The sequence below is a fragment of the Tinamus guttatus genome, unplaced genomic scaffold (assembly GCF_059628265.1).
Source record: "Tinamus guttatus ecotype Peru unplaced genomic scaffold, ASM5962826v1 Tinamus_guttatus_pri_ptg000032l, whole genome shotgun sequence".
NCBI lineage: Eukaryota > Metazoa > Chordata > Aves > Tinamiformes > Tinamidae > Tinamus > Tinamus guttatus.
The window spans coordinates 1552683-1577762 of NW_028288566.1; the positions used below are offsets into that span (position 1 = coordinate 1552683).

The following is a 25080-nucleotide window of genomic DNA, read 5'->3' on the forward strand; positions in this document are numbered from 1 at the left end:
ATTCTGCTCAGGGCTCAGCCTTTTTGTCCCGAGATGGGTGTATTTCTGGGAAGCTCCAAAGATGCCCAGGATTAGCAGGGCAGGGCATGTTAGACCTGCAAAAGCAGATTTGGGAGTTTGGCCAGCCCAGAGTTTTACCAGTCCTTTGCTGGAGCTCACATTACAGCCTGAGCCCCTGGCTTTCCCATTTCCAGATGTTTCGCAGCCAATTTCAAGCAACTTCTTCTGTTCCTCTGCCCTCCCTCATCCCTCCACAGTAGAGGCCAGAAAAAAGGAAAACTAATACTTATCACAGACCCATGGCTCTGGGAAAGGCAAATGACTCCACTCAAGCCTGTGCTGGGCCCCAGCAGAGGATTTTCTCCATTGTCCCTTGGAACAGCTGTAGGATTGATTTCCCCTCTTGCCTGCTGCAAAAGGAGGGATGAAACCAAATCCAGACGAGCCAGGCATTCCTGGCTATCCATGGTCTCTGAGGGAGATTTGAACCCTATTTTTTTGTTATTACCAGAGCTCCTTCAATGGGAGCAGAGGACCCCATGCAACAGCAGGGTATAGAGCAAGGCAGGTGCCTTATTAACATTAGTGCCATCCCAGCAACCTCCTCTGCGGTAAAATAATAATAATAATAAGGAATAAGAAAGGGTTTATTTTCATTGCTTTCACAGAGGTAATTTTTTTCTCAAGGCCCATCTCAACAGCGTTTACAAGAAAGCCTTGGCAGGGTATCACATTCCTTGGAGGAGGTCCAAGTGCAAGGCTGGGACGCAGACAGATGTAAGGAACAAGCGGTCCTGGAAATGAAGTGCCCCATACTTCAGTAAAACAGAGGCATCTGCCCTGAGACATCCTGGGAAAGTTGAGATCTCCGGGGAAAAAAATGCCACAGAAAAGCTAATCTTTAGGAGTTACTGCAGTAACTGGGCTGGAACACTGTCTCATCTGGAGGTCAGATAACCTTTCCCATTCCACATTCAATGTCTGGAGGAAGAAATTATCCCCATGAGCATTTCCCCTCTGGATTCAAGGTCCTGTGCTGTGATGCAATGGGATGAACTTTCTTCAATCTATTGCATGGACAGTATTGAGCAGGTTTGAATGCAAAGAGGCCAGGTGGAGGCTTCTTCCTGGGTGAGAATCTAGAAAATAAAGTTGGATCTTCCAGTCCTTAACCCACAGCGTCTTCCTTGTGTGCTCATCCTTTAGCCAGGAAAGGTGCAGAAAGGCTGCAAGAAGAGGAGGTCCCTGGCTGGTTTCCAGCCCACCAAGCTCCTGAACACCCCAAGAAGAGGAGGGAAGTGTCAGAGAGGGAAAAAGCTGCAAAAGTTTCAAGACATGGATATGGGAGTTCAAAAATAGTCCATGCAAGAGCTAGAAAAAAAAAAGGAAAAAGGACTGTGCAGCAACTGCCAAGGGGAGGTATGGGGGACTCGTCTGGTGCATGCACAATAAGAACTGGAGTTTTTTCTAGTGGGACCACCACTCTGCTGCTGGTACTGGCTGTCCTGTCCTATCACCTCTGACTCCCCTGTTAATGCGTCTCAGTCCCCAGAGCAGTGAACATCTGCTTTAGCTCATGCAGAGCAAAAGACAGAAGCTATCCTCAAGAATTTATAAAGTGCTTCTTGACTATGCAGGGTGAGAAGCCCTTAGCATAATGTCTTAGGTGTGCAAAACATACTGTTGCATTACCATTCATTTGCATACACAGGATTAGTCCTAAGTTGTAGACTGAACTGTTGTCTTTGGGAATCCGTGCAAAGTTTGATCACCCTGGGTGCATCAAACTGCTCTGGATGCTGCTTCTGTTATTGCTTTTATTTATTTTTGCTGTAAATGCAGAACACTGCTTGGCAATTCTAAACCCTTGCAGACTTTTGTATGGCATGGTAGTGTGGACATACAGAAGGAGAAATTTAAACACAGGCTGGGTACAACAGACAAAACAGATTGCCTGAGCAAACCTAGGTCTTTGGCTCTGCTCCAGAGCATGGCGCATCACTCGCTTCCAGCTGCACCTCTGAAGGCAGATCCATCCTCTGCCCAGAACAGAAAGATCAAAGCCCATCAGACTTTAATTTTGGGAAGGGTTTTTAAATACCAACTTGTTGAGTGTTGAACCTGCAACATGTCATTCTGCAATTGCCTTCCCCGCCCCTCTCAAAAGAGGGCAGCTCTGCCAGCTGTAGCATTTTTGGACGGTGAAGCCTCTCCTGCTAGCTGCTCCTTTGTGATTCCTTGGATCAGGAAAGCTAGAGGGTTTGGAGTTCATTGGGCTTGTTCAAACTATGGGGCTATGTCAGGTGTGCAGCCTTGGTGGGAATCACCACTGTGGTTTTTCTCTGCTTGTGTGCATATTTCTAAGGACATCTCCTTCCTCTGGAAACACAGCTTGCATCCAGCCTTAGCTTGAGCTGGCTCAGGAGGGCAGGTCACCCGCTTAGTACCAAAACCACAGGGAGAGGGCAGTGGTTCAGATGCAGACTGTGCAATATTAGATAGGAAAAGGCTATTATTCTCCCCATTACTGGGCAAAAAAAAAATAAGGAAAAAAAAAAAAAGAAAAGCTACAAGAGAAACCAATCCAACGTCTTGTGCAAGTTCTGATTTGGACCCAGTTCAATCCTGCTGGCTGTAGTGGAGCGTTCCGCAGCAGGATCTCCGCTACTATGAGGTTAGGGGAGTGGATGAAAGGTATGCGTCAAAGCAAACATTGTGACTAATGCTCACAGGGTCGGGGTTTCCAGCAGGGATCATTGCCAGTAACTTTCCACCAGTATCAGCAGGATGCTGGTCACATCATGCGCAGAAATGAGTGGTGGTAGTTGTTATCTCAGTGTGCCCTGATTACAAACTGGCTAAAATTGCAAGGAGGGAAACAGCAGCAGCTGCGTCACTGTTTTATTTCTCCTCTTTTTATGTATTTTGTCTTCTCTGGGAGGGAGAGAGGGGGTAAAAAGACACCTACAACTCTCATGGATGCATTAAGGGAGGCATGAGAGGAAAAAGAGAGGAGGAGCTGCGACAGATATTAATGCAAAACTCTAACAAGAGACGCAAAAAGAAAGGGCTGTCTCCTCAGTTCAAACATTTAATGTGAAGTAGAGCTCTGATGTAATCAAATACATAAAGAACTTGTACTTCTTTCTAAAAATGTCTATATAAAATATAAATACACATTAGTCTCTAGCTGCAAGGCTTGTAGAGATATCTGCTGTAGCCTCATATTTACAGATGGAGATTTTAATGTTTAATATTTCACATTCAAAAGAAAGTCACTCCGTCTGAGGTAGTTATTAATTATAGAAAGCACTTGGCAGGAATGAAGTGCAGCAGGAGTGATATCACAGTATCACTACAAAATTATTTCTCATCTAAAGCTTATCATGTGCAATTTTTTTTCCCATCTTAAAAATAGATGTATTTTTCCATACTAGGCCTGAAAGACTAGGCACGGCTGCCTGTGACACACAGGCACATCCTCTTTCAGATGCCTTCATCACTGTCCACAACACTAAGCAAGGACTGATGGACTGAACAGTAGATGCATGAATACGCCTCCATCTCCATGCCAGTGAAAATTGCGGAGGCGGATGGCACTTTGCCAGCTGAAACTGTCCCCAGGGCAAGGGAAGGATGTCGGAGGGCTCAGATCTCCTTTGAGATGGCGATGAGTAAGTGAGGAGATCTGCCTGCAGAAAGACGTGCCACCACTCACATGAGGCAAAACAGCCCCAGCAACCAGTGGCAACTGGGTTCCAAGTGGCACCAGGACATGTTCACTTTCCCAAGTGCTTCTATGACTGGCAGAACAACAAAGACTTTTTTAATACTGTTGTGCTTTGATGTAGCTCTTCTTTGTGCATCCTCTGAAGTCTTAAAGAGGGTTCAGCTCAATTCTCAGGTTCAGAGAAGGCTCCAGTAGAGCCTCTTCCATCTGAATATCCATTTTGCTGAAACCTACAGTGACTTCATAACTCAGAGCAATGAATTCAAACCAACAGCTATATGCTATATGCTCTGCACACGCAAATCCATTATCAAATAAGCCTAGTTCTTATAGAACTGTCCTAAAAACAAGCAAGAATTTGTTTTTATTTTTCTTGATATTTATTCCTGGACCACTCTCCATCATCTTTGAAGGTCACTGGGGACAGGAGAGGTGCCTGAGGACTAGAGGAAAGCCAATGTCACTCCAGTCCTCAAAAAAGGAGGAGAACCCAGGAAGCTACAGGCCAGCCAGCTTCCCCCCTCACCTCTATTCCTGGAAGAGTGATGGAACAACTCATCCTGGATGTTGTCTCTAAGCACGTGGAGGACAAGAGGTGATCAGGAGTAATTAGCATGGATTCACCAAGGGGAAATCATGTTTAATCAATCTGATACCGTTCTATGATGGAAGAACTGTCTAGGAAGAGGGGAGAGCAATGGATTTGTCTATCTTGACTACAACAAGGCTTTTGACACTGTCTCCAGTAAAATCAAGCTCAGGAAATGTGGGTTAGATGAGTAAGGTGGATTGAGAAGTGGCTGAAAGGCAGAGTTCAGAGGGTTGTGATCAGTGGTGAAAAGTCTAACTGAAGGCCTTGTCACTCATGGTGTGCCCCAAGGGTCTGTACTGGATGCAACCTTGTTTGACTTCTTCATCTATGCCCTAGATGAAGGGACAGCATGTCAGCCTCAGCAAAGTTGCTGGTCATACCAAACTGGGAGGAGTGGCTGATGCACCAGAGGGCTGTGCTGCCATTGAGAGGTACCTGGACAGGCTGGAGAGATGGGCAGAGAGGAACCTCATGAAGTTCAACAGGGGGAGATGCACGGTCCTGCACCTGAGGAGGAGTAACTGCACCAGTACAGATTAGGGGTTGACCTACCAGAAAGCAGTGCTGCATAGAAGAACCTATAGCTGAAAGTGGTGAGCACTGCTGAGAGAAAAGACTGGGGAGCAGTGAGGCTGATCTTCACGCAGCTCATGAATGGGTCAGGTTGGACTTTGCATATGGCACCCAAAATCAACTAGCAGTCACGCATCAAGGAGTCCATCCAAGCTGGGCACAAACTGGGAGGACCTCTGGGAGGACACGGAGGACCTCTCCAAGCAGCTGCTTGGAGGAGCCAGGTAGCTCCTAGCTGAGAAATGACTGAGACCCAAACAAAGGAGGTGGGATCCAACCAGAAAAGGCATCGTCATCTTGCCAATCTCTGAGCCTTGATGTTGCTGCTGCTGTGTCTGAGCCAAGAGCTGCCTGGGGATGTTATAGTGGACTTTGGAAAGGCTAGGATGTCTGGAGCATGTGAGCATGGGACTCTACACGTGGGTGGACGAATGCACCTGTGTTATTGTTTCTCCCTTGTTGCTCAATAATCTGGCTTTTTTCTTTGGCACAATCTGGATAGCCCTTGAGGCCATGGGAGAGTTAAAAGGTTTTATAGTATCCTGTAATTACGCAAAGCTTGAAATGACATGTGATGGTTTGTTTTACTAAGGGGGAGTAGGTGCATCTAAGACTAATGAGCAATTTAAGAGATACTTTGTTTTTACTCAAGCACCCACTAGCTGTCAATGTTACCTACACATCCTCAGAAGTCTGCAGTTACTGACCTCCAGGACACTTTTGGTTTTTGTTTGTTTCTGGCTTTTTAAAAATATATTTTCAAGGAGATGTGATTATGGGTTCCTTCCTCCCAGCCCCAACCTTCAGGCAGAAAGAGCCCTGGAAAAGGTCTCTCCATGTCCTGGTTGCACCCACTCACAAGGGACCAGATGTCCCAAAGCAACTGATGGTTGCAAGTTAATGCACATGGTGCATTAATCCTTTCTCCATGCCAGGTAGTTTCAGCACAGGATGGGTTCGCCTTTTTTTCTTCTCTAAGGATCAGGTGTAGGGGCAAATTGTTCTGTTCCTCACTTTATAGCATCACTTCTTTTAGTGAAAATCAATATCTGGCCAAGGCCCAAAGGTGGGCTGAATCCTGCCATGAAGGGAGCCTGGAAAGATGCGGCAGAACGAGCAACCACAGTAATAAATCTTTTAAGAAAGCCAGGTCCAGGAGATATTTGCAGCTCTTGAAATTCAGCAGTGTTATTTTTAATGTTTCTTTTTAATCCCTCATGGGATTTTATTCCCCTCTATTTTCAGAGCTGAGATGTAGGTTAGGTTTCCATTATAAATAGTCACATATTCTAATTGAGCTTGATAACTAGGACAAGGATGTGTTGGGTAGCTAGACCTTGGTTTTAAGGGATGAAAACTGAAACATTTCCACCAAGCATCAAGTTTTCTGCGAACCTTTACTGGGATTTTTTTGCCCTCTGAAATTAGGCATACTGAGCTCCCTGGATGTAAATCATAGTTAGAACACAGGTTCTTATTAGCAACCTAGCAAATTGTAAAATGAGTGCTTAGAAGCTCTGTAGCATCTTCCTGCCTGAGGATCTCAGAGGCTCTACACCAAAGCTAGGTGATAAATATTGTCCCCATTTCACAGCCAGAGAAATGATACTTTAAATCCTCGTCCCTCGACAGCATAGCGAAGCCAAAGCCTTTTGCAAAAAATAAAGAGCAGAGGATTTGTGCAGAGTGTGAACAGTTTCAAATGGCAAATGACTGCAAAGAAAATCAGAGAGCGAATTAGAGACACTTAACAGAAATACATAGATTATATTTCAGAATATAATAACAGAAATGTAACAGAAAGAGTTTTGTTTGCAAGAAATATTGTCCACCGATCAATTAGGGTGAGATCATGGTTCAGAACAGCTACAAAGGGTGGCTCAGCTCCCTTGCCAATGTCACCTGGAAGAAGTCCCTCCACCTCTATGACTTGCTGTGGGGTAACTTGCCTACATATGACTGTGCTGTATCTAAGTCCTTCACAGTTTGCCTGCAAAGGGGAAGGCAAAGTTGCCGTAGGAGGTAAGGATTTGTAAGTGCATAACTATCCACTGATGACGGCATAACCTTACCCTTAAGGGGATGAGTCATCTTTGCCTATGCATTAAGTGAAAGATAATCTTCTTGTTACATAATCCCAGGTATTCTCCTGCGATTAAATTAAGTCAGATAGATTTGTTTTAAAAATAAATTTTAGAAATAACTTCCTGGATTTTACCGGCAAATCTGCTTGCAACTTCTGGCACTCACTGTGGAACAACAATCTAGTTTCTCCAGGAGGACAACCTTGTACAGATCTTGATCAGGAAGTTGCATGGAGAAACACAGTAAACGGAAGAAGAGCCATGAGTCTCCATGTCCCAGAAGAAGGGCACGTGGCCCAGGAGCTGAAACATGGAGCTAAAGCCAAGCGACCTGCTAAAATTCATAGTGGAGCTGAGTTAGCAGAAGAATGTGGATCACTTTGTGAGAGGTTCACATACCAGAAAATCAGACCACAGCTCATCACAACCTGGCACAAGTAGAAGAGGTGAGGTGTTCAGGATAGATGTCAGCTGTGCAACGAGGCTCCCTCCGCTGATGGAAGAAAGGCCCAGGTTACCTGTATCTCTCTAATGTTCTCCATACCTTTGTCCCTGCCCACAAAAGACAACCGCTGTCCCTCCCAATATTGCAAAATCTATGCTAAGATATCTTAATTATCTTTTTCTTAAAAAAAAAGAGCAAACAGCCTACTTTTCACTTTTGCAAAATGTTGGCAAAGCAGATTCATGAAGTATTTATATAGTGTTGAGATAATGAGATCTCTTAGGCTATTCTTTGCTATTTCCAGAATCCAAAGCTCCTGAATTTTACTAAGAAGATCTTCTAAACAAATATATACATATAATATGTTTTTGATTGGGAAACGTTGAAAAACTTTCACTTTTCTGTTCAAAAATGAGACAAAGACTGAATATATTGCTAAGAATTGCTATGGAAAATATTACGCAGAATATTGGCAGGGGACTGTTCAAAATCTTTTTAGGGGAATGTAAAAAATCAGAAACGTAATTACATGAAACCAAACTCTTCTTTCTGCTCATCTCCAACTACAAGCTATTGTGCAAGAAAAAACATATGGGACAGTTAAGCAATAGTATGGAAGCAGAGAGGCTGTTTTTGCTATTGTTTGACTTTGGGTGACTCTACCCTGTCACTGCAAAGTGCATGTTATTACATTCCCGCTCTTATAAAATTTCTTTACAAGTTTAAGTAAAGAAGTAGTATTTAACTCCACAACTGTGGCTGCCACAACAGGAGTTGTGGTATTAAGAAAAACAGGACATATACCTCCATTTTGGGACCCTAGAACTAGAAACCACCAACATACCACCAAAGTGGCACCTGCAAAGGTGTTCAAGCTGCTGGAGTGCAGAAAGTTTGAGGACAGGATGAGTGAACTGGGTTTCGTCAGCCTAGAGAAGGGAGGCAAGACCAATGAGTCCAAAACTACTGGATAAAAGGGTAGAGAGGAGACAAGGTGCACATGAATAGCATTAGAGGCAGTAGACACGAGGTAGAGGAGAGCTTATGATCAGACGACGTAAGCGAGTAAAAGACTCATTCCGAAACAAATAAAAAGCTTCAAGGAGACCATAAGCCTCAAACAGCCTCTGAGAGTGTGAAGAACAAGGGGAAAAAAAAGAAAAAACAGATGACTCTGTGTGAAGAGGGAACTACATTTTAAACAGGAGTCTGCAAAATAAGAAAAAGACACTGTTGAGTCATTCTTTGGGTAATTTATGGTACAAAAATGGCATTTGCAGAAGCAGTCTGGAAGCAGCCAGCTTTCACACCAGACTTGTGAGAATAGAGCTTTATTAACTAGTTCTGTATGCCAAGCTACCTGCTTCTCATAAGGGTGGCTCAGGTTTGAGTCAAGAATCAGAGGGCAATACCCCATAGTTTCGGAGGTCCAGGCTCTATTTTGGGGTTTGAGGTGCAGCTGTGGGATACAGTGCCTGGTCCACGTGGATTTTATGCTTTCAGACTAGATCTCATCCAGGAGCTGTGATCTCCTACCATAATAGCCGAAATGGAGAAAATATGTTGACAAACTGGCCAGAGATCAAAGAGGTGAAGCATCCATGGCCAGTGAAGGGAAACGCCTTTTCTGCTTGTGGCTTGTCAAAATGATGACAGCTACACAGATGCACAAAGTAAAGTGGAAAACACCAAGAAGAGGCTTCAATCAGCTGTGTTTAACAATTTTTTAGCTGATGAGGATCTCAAAAAAAAAAAAAAAATTCAATTGCACCAGAAGAGGGAGGGCTGAAGCACACAGCTGTGCAATGAATTTTCACCATTTGCCTTGCAAATGAAATTACAGGAGAGTCGGGGTTTTGCGACCTTTTAAATTTCATCTTAGTGTCATCTTTTGTGCCCAACCTAGTTTGTCGGCCTTTACAGCTTTGGGGTATCCAGAGAAATCCCCACCTCCTGTTCTGGTGTGTTGCAGTGCCAGGCTTGGCACTCATGGATGCGCCATCCACGCTCATCTCATAATGAAAATAAGACTCAGACATATTTTGCTAAGGGTAATAAAGTTCTGGTGCAGACCCTACTAGACCCTACTAGACCCTACTAGACCCTACTGTGACCAAGGCATGAGCTACCCTGATCAGAATTAATTCTTACCATAAAGCAATTATTGATAGAAATAATAGCCTGAGATCATTACCATTCAGAGGAAGTTGCCTGTCACCCACATGTAAAAGCAATGAATGCTTTTGGCCAACTGCCCAAGGAAACCTTCCAAGAACAAACGGTGCGCACGGTGCTCAAGGCTTCTCCAGTACATCTCACCCAGAGCTGCCAAACAGAATATAAGTCTTCCCATTGGCATTCCAGGACTTCAGATATAGCAACGAGAGAGAAACTGACCACATCTGGGCAATGTGGGAACCCCTGAAAGTCCAGATTTATTGTTTGGAATACAATATGATGACCAGCAGTACAGGAGTGGGAGTGAGATTCATCTCAACTCATATCTAACATGCTGCTAAACTGAAGGCACTTCAGTTGAAATGTCCTTCAGGAGAAGAGTTTTCCTCAGCTCCCTCTCTAGTAAATGAAGGAACAATGTTGCTCTGGAACCTCTGAAATAGTGTCTTTCTCGCCATTATTTCTCACAAGAGTTGAGTGAGACTCAAGCAACACTTGACCCACCATTCTGGTCTACACTGGTCTTCACTACAGCATAGACCTCATCAGTTCATTATTCTTTGAACAGAAGACATGGATTGTGGGGACCGCCACATCATCTCTTGGATGTTTTTAGCACAGGAATCTCCACCAGAGCTGTTCACTCAAGCTTTTTGTGTGGACACCAGCCATAAATAGCCCTTTTCAGTCAACTCCATCACGAGGAGTTCCACAGGACAAGTTAATTGTGTCCTGCAAGTCCTTTTGTCTTTCCACCTATTCTCAGAGGAGTCAGGAGGTGTAGGCAAAGTCAGGAGGTACATTGTAAATGTACTTCGTTCTTATTTAGACCATTCTCTATAAAAAGCATTTTCACTGACAGACAATCCATGGGGACCCTTGGTAAACTGTTCCTGTGAATCATCTCTGAGGTTAAAAATGTGCATCTTGTTTCCAGGCTGAATTTGTCTGGCTTCAGCTTGCGCATCTTGTTGTGTCATTGCTTGTTAAACTGAAGAGTCCCATAATACCAGATTCCCTTCTTCATGGAAGTACTTTCACTGCAGATCCTTGAACTCACAGCACCAACATCTGCAAGGAGTGGTATGGCACAAAAGAAAAAGAAGAAGAGACGTGGCACATATTGCTCCTCTCCCTCAGGCTCTTCCATGGGATACCAAGGAGCAAAGAAGGTAAAATAAGCTTTTCCTCCTTCTATTTTTGTGTCCTGTTGAAAACACAGCAATAATCCAAGAATTTTCAATGTCTTCCTGGAAAATCATGTTCAGATGTCCACAAAGACCCGGTGGTTTTCAGAGCTGCTGCATTCCAAAACAGGATGTCCCCTGACTCTAAGTTTCTCAACAAAGATATCTAGTATCTTTGTGAATGTAGGCCTGAATGTAAGCAGAAGGACTGCCTACATTCTTCTCCTGTGGAGATCATGATGTGTACCACAAGCAGGACTGCACTGAAAATGAGGCCTAAATACATAAATGCATAAGTACATAAATATTGCTACATCCAGCTAAAATCCACAAAGTCTCTAGTGCCAAAACTGTGACCCATTCCTTACCATCACATGCCAGGACTCTTCTCTGGAGCATCCTATGTTATTCACTCTATTAGAGGGGTAAATAGCTCATTCTACCTAGAAAAGCAGCTTGTTACCACTATCTATGTAAAACTATGGTTATATTGGACCCAGATAAACAAACAAACAAAAAATATGGTTCTCAAATGAAAGAGATGATGATACAGCCCTGAAGCCCAGTGATTGCATTACTTCCACAGGCAACAACCTTTTTTTTGAGTTTGCAAGGCCTCAGGGATGAGGCTTGGCAGCTTGCTGTATCTGAGCTTGTCTGAGTCATCTGTACTTGCCCAGAGATTTATTTTTACCTTATTTAGCTGTAACAGCATTTTTTTTCTCTAAATGACTAGGTTGCTATGGTTAATTTGCTTTCCTTTTGGTGCAGCTTTCTGGTAACATAACTTAAGTTTTCTCAGTGAAATGTAAAGTCCTCGTTCCTCAAATCACCTTCCCAAGCCCATCAGGAGCTTAGCTTCATGCATTTTCAGTCTTTTATACCCATGATTTATACTTAGAATGCCCATAACTGCAGTGCTATTTTCAGTGGTGTTCACAGAGATGACACCATGATATAATAATCTGTATCCTGATGTATTTCATTTTTAAATGCTCCTTGATGTTATACCTTTACAATGTTCTGGGATATAGCTTCATTGCTTATCAACAAATACAGGGTATGGACAAGGTAGGGGGATGATGGTAATTCATTTTTGAGAAAGAGAAATTAATTTTCTGCTTTTCACTGTTTGCAGTGAAAAAAAAAAAACAAGGGACGCAGGCTATCTTCAGTTTATACTAGACCATACTCATTCATATCATGAGCAGAATTGCTGCAATACCCTTGATGTCAGTGAATGGGAAAATGTCTGATAGTTTTTCTAGTCCTGACAGTCAGGCTAGATGATAGTCTGCCTATGTCCTAATAAAACCTTCCATTTATAAGAATGCAAAATAAATGAGGGCTTTCTTGTAATTTGCTTGGAGGTAGAACATAAGATAGAGTTCTTCACAAGTGCCTAGGAACAGGGATGCTGATCGTAGAATCCTAGAATCATAGAATGCTTAAGGTTGAAAGGGACCTCTAGAGGTCAGCTACAGGCACACGCAGGGTCACCTAGAGCACGTGGCACAGGATTGTGTCCAAGCGGGTTTTAAAGATCTCCAAAGAAGGAGACTGCACAACCTCTCTTGGCAGCTTGTTCCAGTGCTCTGTCACCTTCACTGTTAAGAAATTTTTCCTTAAGTTCCTGTGGAACTTTTGATGCTTCAGTTTCTGGACGTTTCCTGTAGTTCTGTCAGTGGCCACCACTGAAAAGAGGCCAGCACCATCCTCCTCACTCCCTCCCTTTAGTTACTTATATACACTGATTAGATCCCCTCTCAGCCTTCTCTTCTCTAGGCTGAACAGGCCCAGCTCCCTCAGTCTCTCCTCATAGGGCAGATGTTCCAGGCCCCTGATCATCCTTGTGGCCCTGCGCTGGACTCTCTCCAGCAGCTCCACATCCCTCTTGTACTGTGGAGCCCAGAACTGGACACAGGACTCCAGATGTGGCCTCACCAGGGCTGAGTAGAGGGGTAGGATCACCTCCCTCGACCTGCTGGAGACGCTGTTCTTAATGCACCCCTGGACCCCATTGGCCGTCTTGGCCACAAGGACACACTGCTGCCTCATGGTCAACTTGTCGTCCACCATGACACGCAGGTCCCTCTCTGCAGAGCTGCCCTCCAGAAGGTCAGTCCCCAGCCTGTACAGGTGTCTGGGGTTATTTCTCCCCAAGTGCAGGACCTTGCACTTGGCCTTGTTGAATTTCACGAGGTTTTTCATCGTCCAGTTGTCCAGTCTGTCCAGGTCCCTCTGGATGGCAGCGCAGCCCTCCCAGTTTCGTGTCATCAGCAAACTTGCTGAGGGAGAACTCTGTGTCTTCATCCAGGTCATTGATTAATAAATTGAACAGGACTGGACTGAGGACTGACCCCTGGGGGACACCGCTAGCTACAGGGCTCCAACTAGACACTGCACCGCTGATCACCACCCTCTGAGCTCTGCCATCCAGGCAATTCCTAATCCACCTCACTGTGCACTCATCTATCACACATTTCTGGGGCTTGCCCAGGAGGATATTGTGAGGGACAGTGTCAAAAGCCTTGGTGAAGTTGAGATAGACAACATCCACCACTCTCCCCTCATCTACCCAGCTTCCATCATAGAAGGCTATCAGGTTAGTCAAGCATGATTTCCCCTTGGTGAATCCATGCTGACTACTCTTGAGCACCTTCTTGTCCTCCATGTGCCTGGAGACAATGGCCAGTATGAGCCGTTCCATCACTTTTCCAGGGATGGAGGTGAGGCTCACTGGCCTGTAGTTGCCTGGGTCCTCCTTCTTGGCTTTTTTGAAGACTGGTGTGACATTGGCTTAAGTGTATCTGTCCTAGTGTCCATGTATCTGGGCTATAGCTTTGCTTTCAGGCATACCTCAATTTCTTTCTACCGTAGAAGAAATTTGTCAGGCATTACTGCCTTGGCAAAGGAAGACCTTAAATACCCCCTTTATTGGCGATCGTATTGAAAGATTATAAGGAGAGTGAGAATTGAGGAAGAGGGCCACAAAGAACTGAACTTGAATGAGTAACATTAAAATCCAGAAGCCCTTAGCAATGCACAACAAATGATTATTCTCCTTTGGAGGACTGAAGCAAAGGTGGAAGCTTTTCCGCTGTATTCCAAATTCAGGTCAGGACTGGAATAACTTACCCAGTCTCCTCAGTAAGGGCAAGTTCATGGCAATGGAGTTGGTGGAAGCAGTTTTGATGAAAGGCCTGTACAGAAGTCTGAAGAGCAGAGAATTGAGGATGGCCAGAAGAAGGAGCAGTGCAGAAGAGCAGTACAGCAGTACAGTGTAGGCATCAAAAGCAAAATAAAGCCCAATGATAGAACATGGGACTGGGCAGTTCTGTGATCCAGTGTATTGTCTCACAGCAAACCCTCACCAGTACTGTAATGAAATGCTGTGGTGTGATTGCTCACAGTGGCAGAAGGGCTATGGGGGACCATCTTGTATATCTACTGCCAGGCTGACCATGGAAGCCAGATCATCCCACCAAATGACAGATATTAAGAGGTGGAGCTGGACTTAGAAAATAAATAAAATAAAATAAAATAAAATAAAATAAAATAAAATAAAATAAAATAAAATAAAATAAAATGAAGTCATAGGTTTCATCGTAGGTTGGGAATGTTTTAAGTAACTCCACCAGTCACCACAGACTTAATTCACCATTGTTTTTATTTGTGTCAGAAGGTAAAGCAAACAAAAGAGAGTTCGGCCTCCTTGGATCAAATCACTGGCATGGGCCATTTAGTCTTTTACTTCATATTTTGGAAGCAGAAAAGTGTGGCCCTAACCACTATCGCACCTAAGGAAGTTTAGACAATACAAATGCACAACACAAAACTGTGGGCTGGAGAGGACCCCTCACATAAAAATTAATTTCAAATGAGAAGACTGGTCAGTTCAGCTATTCTGATGGCCAACACCTGGGGGGAAAATGATCTAAGGTGGTGTAGGAGGCTGTTAGTTCTAGCACTTTACCTTTAAATATAACCTGTACAGAAGAATTTTAAGTTCAAAACCAGCCAGGCCATCCCAACAAAGGAACTCCAAAGTAAGTTTTGTGGGAGCTTTGGGCAAGTCAACCCAAAGATTAGTCAGGACTTCTTGAGCTTTACTTCTGTCTTGATCATGGCAGAAGGACAGAAACTGAAAATCCAATTACTGGAGACCACTGAAGGTTGTCCATAAGGCAACCAAATGGAAAGCTGGAGGGGTTATTTCTCCTCTTAGGCGGTTTCTTCAGTAAAAAAGACCTCCCCTACAGATCCTCACAGGCTAGTCCAGAAGAGGATGCAAAGTGAACTCACCAGTATCCCAACTGGTACAAGACCTATCCTCAAACTGGCAGCACCATCAATGTTGCACAAGTCAGTATAACAGCAAGAGACAGGACGCGTCATGCCGATGCCGTCCACGTCAGATGGGATGCAGATGGAAGCACACATCCTGGTGACAGTCGCAACTCCCACGAAGGGATACACTACAACATTGCAAAGCAAGACAGAAGGAACAATTAAAAATAGGAATAATGGAGGAGAAAACTTTCCATCCCTAGGAGAATCACTAGATACTCTCAACACTAAGGTCTCTTTTTTTGGGCACACATCTCTCATTTTTGTCAGATTATGTCCTTGCCCTGTATGTCAATAGTCAGTCTGATAAAGTCTTCCTGATTGCTCCAGAGAATTCAAGGGCATTTTTGCTTGCTTTCAGGTGATTAGAAGTTGTCCTTTCCACCATTCAGCGGTTTGCTCACCTCTACTGGTCTCTCTTCTCCACCCAGCTTTCATAAACAGTTTCAAAGTCAGAAGAATCATGTTAAACACATACCCACTGTGTGAGTCAGGCAAATGGTCTCTAGGTCCGTGACTCAAGCTGAGAAAACAACCTGAACATCAGAATTCAATCGGGTCAATATGCTTTCCCTAAACACACTCAAGGCTGAGTGGTGCCTATTAGCTTGTATTCAGTAAGTGCTCACTGTGGTGAAAGCTGTTTTCAGTGACAGCAGGGGACTGTTCTCTGACCCTTGAAAGCTCTCTTCCAAGCTTACTGTTTGTTGTTGTTGTTGTTGAGGAAATGCACTGTTTTTCACACCAGCAGTCTTACTGGTCAAACAGCAATTTTTGTTACAAATACGAAAAGAAAAAAAAAAAATGCTTCCATTTTGCAAGCAGAGCAATGGGATAAAAGTATCTCCCAAGCTTAAGTCAAACTGAGCTGCTTATAAAGGCAAAGACTAGAAGGCTAAAATCCTCTTAGTCTTTTGCAGCATGGAAAGATGTTGCTGTCCTGTTTTGTTCCCCAAGTCTTCTCCTTTTGTGATACCTGGAAGTATTTCCCTGCTCTGCCAAAAATTTGAACAGACTCTGAGAGTCTCTTTCTTACCATCCTCCAGGGAATACATGGTTGTCTTGCACATGGTTTCGTTCTGGGTGCAGTTTTGGATCTTCAGGCACTTCCCACTGTTGGTAGGTTCATAGCAAGTGTAGCATTGCAAGGCTTTGGCTGCAAAAAGGAGCAACATTGGGTTTGGCATTAGTGTGATGCTGTCAACATCCCTCCAGACAGTTCTGCAAAAGGAATCTCTCAAAAATACTCATACTGAGGGCAGGAGTGGAATAATAGAAGTCATTTTTATGAAGGCGAATGGAAAATACAGTAGTGGGGTGCCAAAACCACATCCTTAGATGTGGATTCATCTCCCCTCATAACAAGTCAGGCATGAGAGAGTCAAAAGCAAGGGGTTCCAAAATACAGAGAAGTCCCATCAACACTAGGCTGCTGAATGTTTGGGGCAAAACATGCTCCTCCTACTCTTGCTTTTTTTACTAGGGTTTTTGGTAGTCTGGATATTTTTTGCAGATAGGTTTTAAGTAGAATATTTTTTAAGGGATTTAAGAAGGGAAGATTTTACTTAATTTTTGGTTATGCACCTTGGAACATGTGGTAAATATGAATATGCTGGAGTATTCCCACTCTGAATAACAAAAATGATGATAAAAAAAAATAAGGCCTACTTTCAGAAAAATACAAAGGAGGAGCTGCTTGACACACCTGTTTCTCCCTTGTCACCCTGAGAGCAATTGGGTTACCTAAGACAGAGCTGACTATTCTACAGGATGGTTTGATGCCAAGCAGATGGGCATGGCAAAATGAAACATTTTAGTGCTTGAATTCTTTGAAGATCTAGATCCAGATAGCAACAGCCACGTAAGACATGCAGTGACCATGGAGAAGTCAAATTTTTCAGTTGTGCAATTTGCAAGATGTTTTTTCTTTTAATCATTATCACAGTTAGCTAATGGGCTCTGCTTCACATGTTAATGCCAAGTGTCTAAACATTTTGCTTGCCAACCAACCACACCCCCAACTTCTTTGTATCCGCCTTATTCCCATAGGAAAGTAAACGTACATCTGGCTGGTTTACCCCAACTCTGCTTTCTTCCTTGTCTTTATGTTAACAGAGAGTTGGAAAGAGATTTGAATGCACATAGAAATAAGAGTTGAATGTCAGTTCAGCAAGGATGACAGTATCTGCTGACCCCACCATCAGCCCTTTCCCAAGTCTGGGAGATGTCGGGCATGAGATCATCCCAGAGAGGAGTTGTCTCCATCAAATTTGCTGAGCCATGAGAGCAAATAAAGCAATACCTTGTGCTAAGATGTGCTAGGATACTGGTTTAAAGAAAAGAATGTGTAAAAACTTATTTAAAAAAGAAGATTGTGGGCATAATAATAGATCATGTGGGAAAACAGGGGGCTGATGTGCTATAAAAAGAGGCTAGAAGACTTTGGTGCCCACTTCCCAAAATTCAGGCCAAGGTAGCTCATCCTGCCTTATCCCTCACCAGCTCTTAGATGCCCTTTATCAGGCATAATGATAAAGGTGGGCTGCAAAGGCTCCTGCAAGGCTGCAGGTGGCAATTTGCTCGTAGTTGTGCAGAACAACCTCAGCTTGAGTCCCCTGGTGCCTAAAGCATTTGGGGATGGAGAGATTAGAAAGAGAGTTGCTGAAGTCCACAGAGCCACAGAGCACTGTGGTGCAGTGAGGATTTCCAGAGCACTCCTGACCTCCCAAGATAACTTCAGGCTAATGATCTCAAGCCAAAAGAGTGATTTACTTTTTTTATCACATATCTCAAAGATTCACAGCTAACAGAAGCCTTTTTCTCTTTTTTTATTTTTTTTATTTTTTTTATTTTTTGGACCAGCTCTCTAGAGTACTTTGCTCTCTATACGTTCTTCCTGAGGAATCCAGCACTTGATCTAGGTCTTCAATTCCCACCCCAGCCAGACACCTAAGCATCAGGCATTGCAGACATAATGAGACATTTTGGTACCATCACAGGCTGGCAGCTCCTCCTTCATTGCATATGGACCTGTCTGAAAAATCCTTCTCACTCCATCTGTGCGACAACCCTGATGACATCACTTTAAATCCCACCAAAATTCAAACTATTTCAGCAGTACTAAAGTAGGCTGTTACAACAGGAAGCAGAGCCAAGTAATCCACCTTATGCAAATAAAGACCACCTGCAACTTCATCCCAATGAGTAAGTCAGAAATAGTCTTTATATAAACAGATCCAGCCTTTAAACAGATCCAGCCTTTATTCAAAGATTGCATGATTATTCTACTTTCCTCATCGTGGTCTGATGTTTTGTTTGCAGTTTAATTGTACATCTGACAGTTATTAAATACAACTTCAGGGAGGAAACTTTGTCACTATTCTCGGATTTCTTGATATTCAACCCTGGACATATCAAAGCCAGTACCAAGGAGTATACACATAGGATCCTTAAATAAATAAAGCATTGACCCCAGCATGTGCAAACCAGGTATTTTTATTGACCTTACTCAGACTTACAGGTTCAAACTTTGCTAAATATGTTTAATACTAACTATAGCCATAAGAATATCTTTTTTTAGACATGGAAAAGATGCCGGATAGAGAAGCTTTAAGCATACTATGTTGGAACGGAGTAATTTTCCTCCCTGCAAAGGAAACAGGGAAGAGACACTGTGTTTTGACACTTCAAGACATGGTGTATTTTAATCAAGCTCAGAAAAATCTATCTATCATCTGACCTATTTGTGAAGAGAGTTAGATAACAGACTTAGTGGTCCCTTCTCATTTTAAGAACTTACACATAGACATGTAGACGTGTGATAGATTAAAAATGAAATCACTGTATGAAACTGGACCAAGAGAAATTGGGAGGCATCTTTAAAGGAAGAGGGAAATGTAAGAGGCTAAGAATTTCTATTTAGTGACAGCACATCTTTTTAGGGCTGCTAAAAGCAAGAGGGTGATAAGTTAGCTGAATTTCTTAGAGAAGATTTCACCAGCTTCACTTGTATATTGTCAGATCTTTCATCCTTCCCTTCTGACTGCCCCTCTAAAAAATGCCAAACTTTCACAGACTGTGTTCATGCACAGAAGAAAGCTTCAAGGATCATGGATATGTCACAGTTTTATCCCAGATATGTGGAGGTGAAAGTGCAGAAAGGCAAAATTTTGCTTTGCATTTTTCAAGTTTTGCGAGCATTTGCCTAACAAATCAGAGCATCTGTCCTGACCGTGCCTACCTGAATGGGGCAGGGTGATGGTATGGGACAGGAGAGAGAAACATGGCAGCATTGGGCCCCAGTAGGAGCTTCTGCCCCCCAATTGCTCAGCTCTTGTCAAGCTCTCACTAGATATGCTGGCAAAGCTACACTGATGCACGAATCCTAGACCAAATTCGTGTTGCACCCTGTTGCTGCCCTGCTCTGTTCTTCCTTCTAGAGGATCCCTTCCCTTGTCTCAGGGAAATCTGACCACAGAGTCCTTGCTGTCCAGGCCATTAGTGATGTTCTTCTCTGAATTGCTGGCTCTCCTTTGAAAAATGAATGCACCAGAATAGATAGGACACAATAATGAAAGAAAATGTCTTCTGCTCTAATGACCACTCTGCTAAGCACAAGGCAACCATTGCTCTTTGCACAACACGAGCACCCAGAGGCTTTGAACTACCACTGATCAGAGCCATGACATGCATCTTAGAGATAACAGAAAAGTCAATACATCACACATACAGACACAAGAAGAGAAAGCTACTCTATCAGCTCTGAATTGAGTCTAGTTCCCCAAACAGAAGCTATTCTTCTAAAAAGTCCCCCAAAGCTCTCCTTTTTTCTCTGCCTCTCTTGGCCTTCTTTGGCAGAATCTACTCTGCAGACCCAAAGATTTTAAACTGAGGCCAGAACTGCTCTGGGGAAGAAAATCATGTAAAATAAATACATTATCTATCTTTTCTGATCCCAGAGCATCCAGTATTGTACGGTGTAGCAGCCTCTTGGAGAAATCATGCACTGTCCTTCTCTATCATGAATCTGAAACCCCTCTCTGTGGGTGGCTTCAGATGGGCGATCCTTACCTACTTCCTAATCTCAAACAAGCAGAGATAAAATGGGACGCTGCAACTGCTGGACCCGAAGAAAATGCATAGAGCATGCAAATATCCCAGTAAGATCCACAGCTTCTCTGGAGACCTGTATTTACCCTTTCCTGGAACACCCAGGCCAGCCTCAGCTCTGAGCTTGGGTTCAGCAATGTAAAAACTGTTCTTGATTAAAAAGCTCATCTGATGACAGCATTGATAGATGAGGGGAGTCTATGCCAGGATGTTCTGTCCTTTCACCATTAGAGGTTACAGCATCACTACCCACAGTGGGTTGCCTGGAATGTGGAAGTTCCCAGTTGCCTTGAGAAAGAAAATGCCCATGTCCTCAAGACCCACCACACCAGCTCTTATAGACCTGGTCATGGAAGAGAAGCAATTGAATTCCACTGGTGGAAAAGAAGGGATTAGGTATTTGTGCTACCCTGAGCAAATAGGTCTCATGGGGCTTGTTACCTTCCCCCTCACTCCAGAAGAGTCACCCCAAGATTGGCTTGCTGTTGGTCTTCCCACTCGATGGTGTGTTTCAAGGCCCCCTTTTCCAGTTAGATGGTAAGCTGCCCAGTAGGAACAGAAAGGAGACAGAAGAATGATCGTGGCAGTGGGAAGATCTCTTCCTGTAGTGACAAACTCCAGCACAACATCGCAAATCCATTTGCAGATGAAGAAATCCTCCAAAACACTTCACCCTTAATGTTTTCACAGGTGGCCTGTTGAAATTGTCCTTGGCTCCACTCAGACTATAATGGACTAGAAAAATCAGCTCTGCAGTACCTGGGGCACCAGCTTTGCATCCCAGCCCTTATTTCTCACTTCTAGTGGCTGAATTTTCATAAACTATCTATGCAACATATAATTAAAGAGAGCCATTACACACAATACATTAAACAGGCTAGCATGCTTTGTCTTACAAGCAGAATAGCAAATAAATAAGACAGGAGTCAGATTAAGCAAGAAAATATGTAAAAAGTGAGAGTTGAAACTATCACTAAATAAATTATACCGTATAACAACATTCCATTTTGTAACACTTCCTAAAGAAGTAACGATCCTGGCTACCCCGCAATGACCCTTAACGTCCAAAAGTCTAGAAATAACCAAAGAGAGAACTTTGCCTAAAATCACTCAAAGAGAAAGACATGTCCTTCACTGGAAAAGCCCATTCCATCACACTTCATCTCTTGCAGAATCAGAGGGGGACCTTACCGAAGCCCATACCAGCAACAGCGACCAACAGAAGAGCAAGAAACAGCCTCATCTTGCACGGACCCTTGTTGTCCACTCACTGGGCTTTCACTGCTCTTCACTACTGGCTTTATCAACACATCCCCTGGTGGCTTACCATATGCTGATTTTAACCCCAGATCCAATTTTACTGGAAAAACGAGTCTGAGCTATAAATGGACTGAAGGATATACAAAACTGGCCCCACCTCCAACCATTTGTTTCTTTTCATGTTCTTTGGAGAAGAAAATGAGGTTTGCATGGTGTACAATAGGTAAAGCTATTTAAACCAGGTTCCTTGTTTCTAGGCATGACGTGCAAAACAGAGATTAAATAATTCCACTGTTTCTGCCTTGCCCTGCAGCTTGTTGACATTTATTCTTTTATGTAGTGGTTAGGGAGAGAATATTGTTTTTAACTCATTTTCGTAAGAAGTGTCTGTATCCATAAGCAGCAAAGGGCTAAATCCCATTGTATTTGAGATGGAAATTTCTATGATCTGTAGAGTCATAAAAAACTCCTGTGAGAAACAGAGGCCAGACCTTGAGAGAAAAGATGTTTGCCTGCCTCGGCTGAGCGATAAGGAGTACGGAGGCAGCTGCTCAGCCTGGTTCACAAACAGCCCACTCCGAAAACCAGTTGAAGCCAGCTGCTCGGCTGGGCTTGTGGACAGCTTAATCGCAGATGTCCTCCAAACTAGCTTTGGAGGTCAAACACCTGGAAATGAGGAAGAAGATGATGACGGCAGGACCCTCAAATTGAGGGCTGGGACCCCCCCACTGGTGTGCGCGCCTGCGTACCCAGAGTGGAGAATTGTGCAACTCGAGGCGGAGTTCGTCCACCCCCTGGGCTGCCTCCTGGGTCGTGCTGACCCTACGTGCCAGGATGCACCGGCCATAGAGAAGACAGTGCAGAGAGAGTGGCGGGGAGAAACTCCTGACTCTGAGGCCTACGCCGTCTCCACGGGTGCCGGTCAGCAACTCTCTCTCTCTGATCTGCCAGCTCGAGAGGATGTTCGGGTCCAGTATCCCACCAGCAGGTATCACCTCATGAGTAGTTATCCATACTTTGCTTCTTTTATGTGCTTTCACCTGAATAAATTCTCGATTTAGTCACCTCGTTCTGCGTGATTATTGCTGAAACCCAAGCCCATCCGGAACACCCATGGGCTTTCCCCTCTGCATTTTCATCCCTCAACAGGACTTGAGTTTTATACTGGGAGAAGAGAAACAGAATTACAGAATGGTTGAAGTTGGAAGGGACCTCTAGAGATCATCTAGTCCAACCTCCCTGCTCCAGCTGGGACACCTGTGGCACAGGGTGGCATCCAGGTGGGTTTTGAAGATCTCCATAGAAGGAGATTCCACAACCTCTCTGGGCAGCCTGTTCCAGGGCTCTGTCACCCTCACAGGAAAGAGGTTCTTCCTCATATGGAGATGGGTGAAACACTGATGTCCAATCCTTTACTCAGTGGAAATGATACATTTGGGGGTTTTGGTGTTGCAATGCCTCTCCCCAAGCTTTAACTGTTTTGGGAGAGATGAAGGGAGTGGGAGCAACTTGCATTCCTTCCTCACAGGTCGTGGTAGCACACCCGGATGCACTGGGAAGGCAACAGGACCCAGACAGAGAAGATTAGGCCAAGAGGATCTCCCAAGCTCACTACCCTGAGAAATTCGGGGATAGTGGTGCTTGCAGAAGCAAGATGCTTCAGCTCCACACTGGGGCATCCCTTACCAAGGGCCATGGCAAGCCAAAAACTTTCTTGCTTGCAAGAACACCTTGGTTTTCCTATCCCTGAACTCTGCTGTCCCAAACATCTGCTCCTTATGCCTGTGCCTCAAGTCTCTCCCTGTGTAAATTAACTTATCTTCTTCTAAGAGTGACATACACATTTTACTGTGGGATTGCAGCAACCTGTCAAGAAATACCACTCCATGACTATGCCAGATGACCTCCCACCCCGCCTCCAGTTTTCATGAGGACAGAAAGGGAAATTCTGAAATGAAGATGTTCTTGGAGATACTCCCGCAGCCTTTGTTATCTGTTTCACCATCAGGAGGATCTTTGTTCAAAGTTAATATCACTCCAATTCTTGAAACAGCAAAGTAAAAGGTCTTCTGACATTCTCAAATAAAGAGCCCTGTCCTCATCTGTCATAAACTGGAGCTCCTATCATAGTCTCATGATTTTAACAAGTCCAGCCTCACTTAATAACAAGACTTCTGGGTGATCCACAACTCTCACAATTTGGGACCTGCTGTTTTTACGTTCACTTTGTAGTAGTCTTTATACTGCCTATGGAAATTCTACAGGTATTTCCAGCTCTTAATTATCTAAGGAAAGAAATTTTGGTGTTCTCTTTGCTTGACCTTCTGCAGGCTCAGTGGGGATTTCTATTATCGTATTAAGAAAGGGCAGATATGCTGATTGTGCTTGTTTTGTTGTTACGAAAAGCATAACACTGAAAGGGTGTGGTTTCTGGTTTTCTGGTATTAAGTGGCCTTGAACAATGTGTGCCAGATGATTGGTTTCACATGCACTTCTGAAGTGTAATCTTCATTACCTTGCAGGATTCTGGATGGAAGGATCTTTATAATGCTGACCCCCTGCTGAACTTTGTCAGGTTGGAGGGTTGTTTGGGGGGAATGATTAACATATTTCCCTTGTTCGTCGTTGCAGTTGATCTAATGCAGGTGGATAAGCATCACCTGAAATGTTTCCTCTTTTATGCATACCTTTTGCAATTGCTTTGCAGTGTTGGCAAGCCACCAAAGAAATAACATGAACTAATAGGAACATCCTAACAGCTTTTCATTAAACTGCTTTTCTTCTTTTGTGGGTAATTACAGCCTATTGTGTTGAGAGATTTCCACTAACTTAAAAAAAAAAAAAAAGGCTGCAAAACATATAGGTCTTCCTCATCAATCCACAAGATATATGTTTTAAAAAGAGATATTTTCTAGTTTGTGTGCTCACGTGCAAACTCACACAACATTTTTCTGCACTTTAAGAAGTTTGTTGTTATTAATAACAGAAACAAACAAAAAGATTAGCCATTTTTAAAGTTTTTTGCTCCTGGGCTAAGAAACCTGGGCCAAGCCCCTTAACTGTCCTGCCTCACCCACTGAGACCTTCTCCTGGCAGAGGCATTTCCATGTGATGTGATCAATCCTGCAAAAGTTACATCTTCCTGGAAAAATCCTGTAATCTCTCCAAATGTTTCTCACACTCCCTGATCACCAGACTGAGTAGGTCCTGCTGAAAAGTCTCAAAATGTGCTCAGTGCTTTGGTTCACAAGGTATTTTGTTGTCTGGCTCCAGGGCAGAGTTTAAGGATTGCAATCTGTGAGCATGCATTTAGGGAAATGCATGCACTGCTTTTGATTCAGAGCCTATTTGACTTGATAATTTTGAACTCTCCTTTTCTCTTGACCTTAAGCAATTCTTTAAATGTCTGCAGGAATCCCTTAAATTGCCAGAGCAGGTATACTTACAGACAGAAGCTCTAACTTATTTCAAAAGTAGATTTGGAGGTGAGCTGATAAGACTTTTGTTGCATGCCTATGAATAGCTTAAACCTGACAACATATCTGTGAGATGGGTAAACATTATTGTTATTT

The 25080-nt window shown here is 43.6% G+C and overlaps 1 protein-coding gene across 1 annotated transcript; it reads right to left on the reverse strand.

The window, feature by feature from the left end:
• Window positions 1-15055: 15055 nt before the first annotated feature.
• LOC104580391 (ly6/PLAUR domain-containing protein 2) lies at window positions 15056-21491 on the reverse strand. The gene is made up of 3 exons (XM_010227887.1): window positions 21440-21491; window positions 16176-16295; window positions 15056-15267 (listed from the first exon to the last, which is right to left on the reverse strand). Exons 1-3 carry the CDS (start codon window positions 21489-21491, stop codon window positions 15056-15058), a joined length of 384 nt encoding a protein of 127 aa, XP_010226189.1.
• Between the last annotated feature and the right edge of the window lie 3589 nt (window positions 21492-25080).

What these genes read in the sequence shown, in the direction of transcription:
- LOC104580391 (XM_010227887.1), bottom strand. Translation starts at nt 21,491, where the DNA reads ATGAGGCTGTTTCTTGCTCTTCTGTTGGTCGCTGTTGCTGGTATGGGC. An exon ending in TGTTGCTGGTATGGGCTTCG is followed by an intron (nt 16,296 to 21,439) that starts GTAAGGTCCCCC and finishes TCCTTTTTGCAG; the next exon opens with CCAAAGCCTTGCAATGCTAC. An exon ending in CATGTATTCCCTGGAGGATG is followed by an intron (nt 15,268 to 16,175) that starts GTAAGAAAGAGA and finishes GCAATGTTGTAG; the next exon opens with TGTATCCCTTCGTGGGAGTT.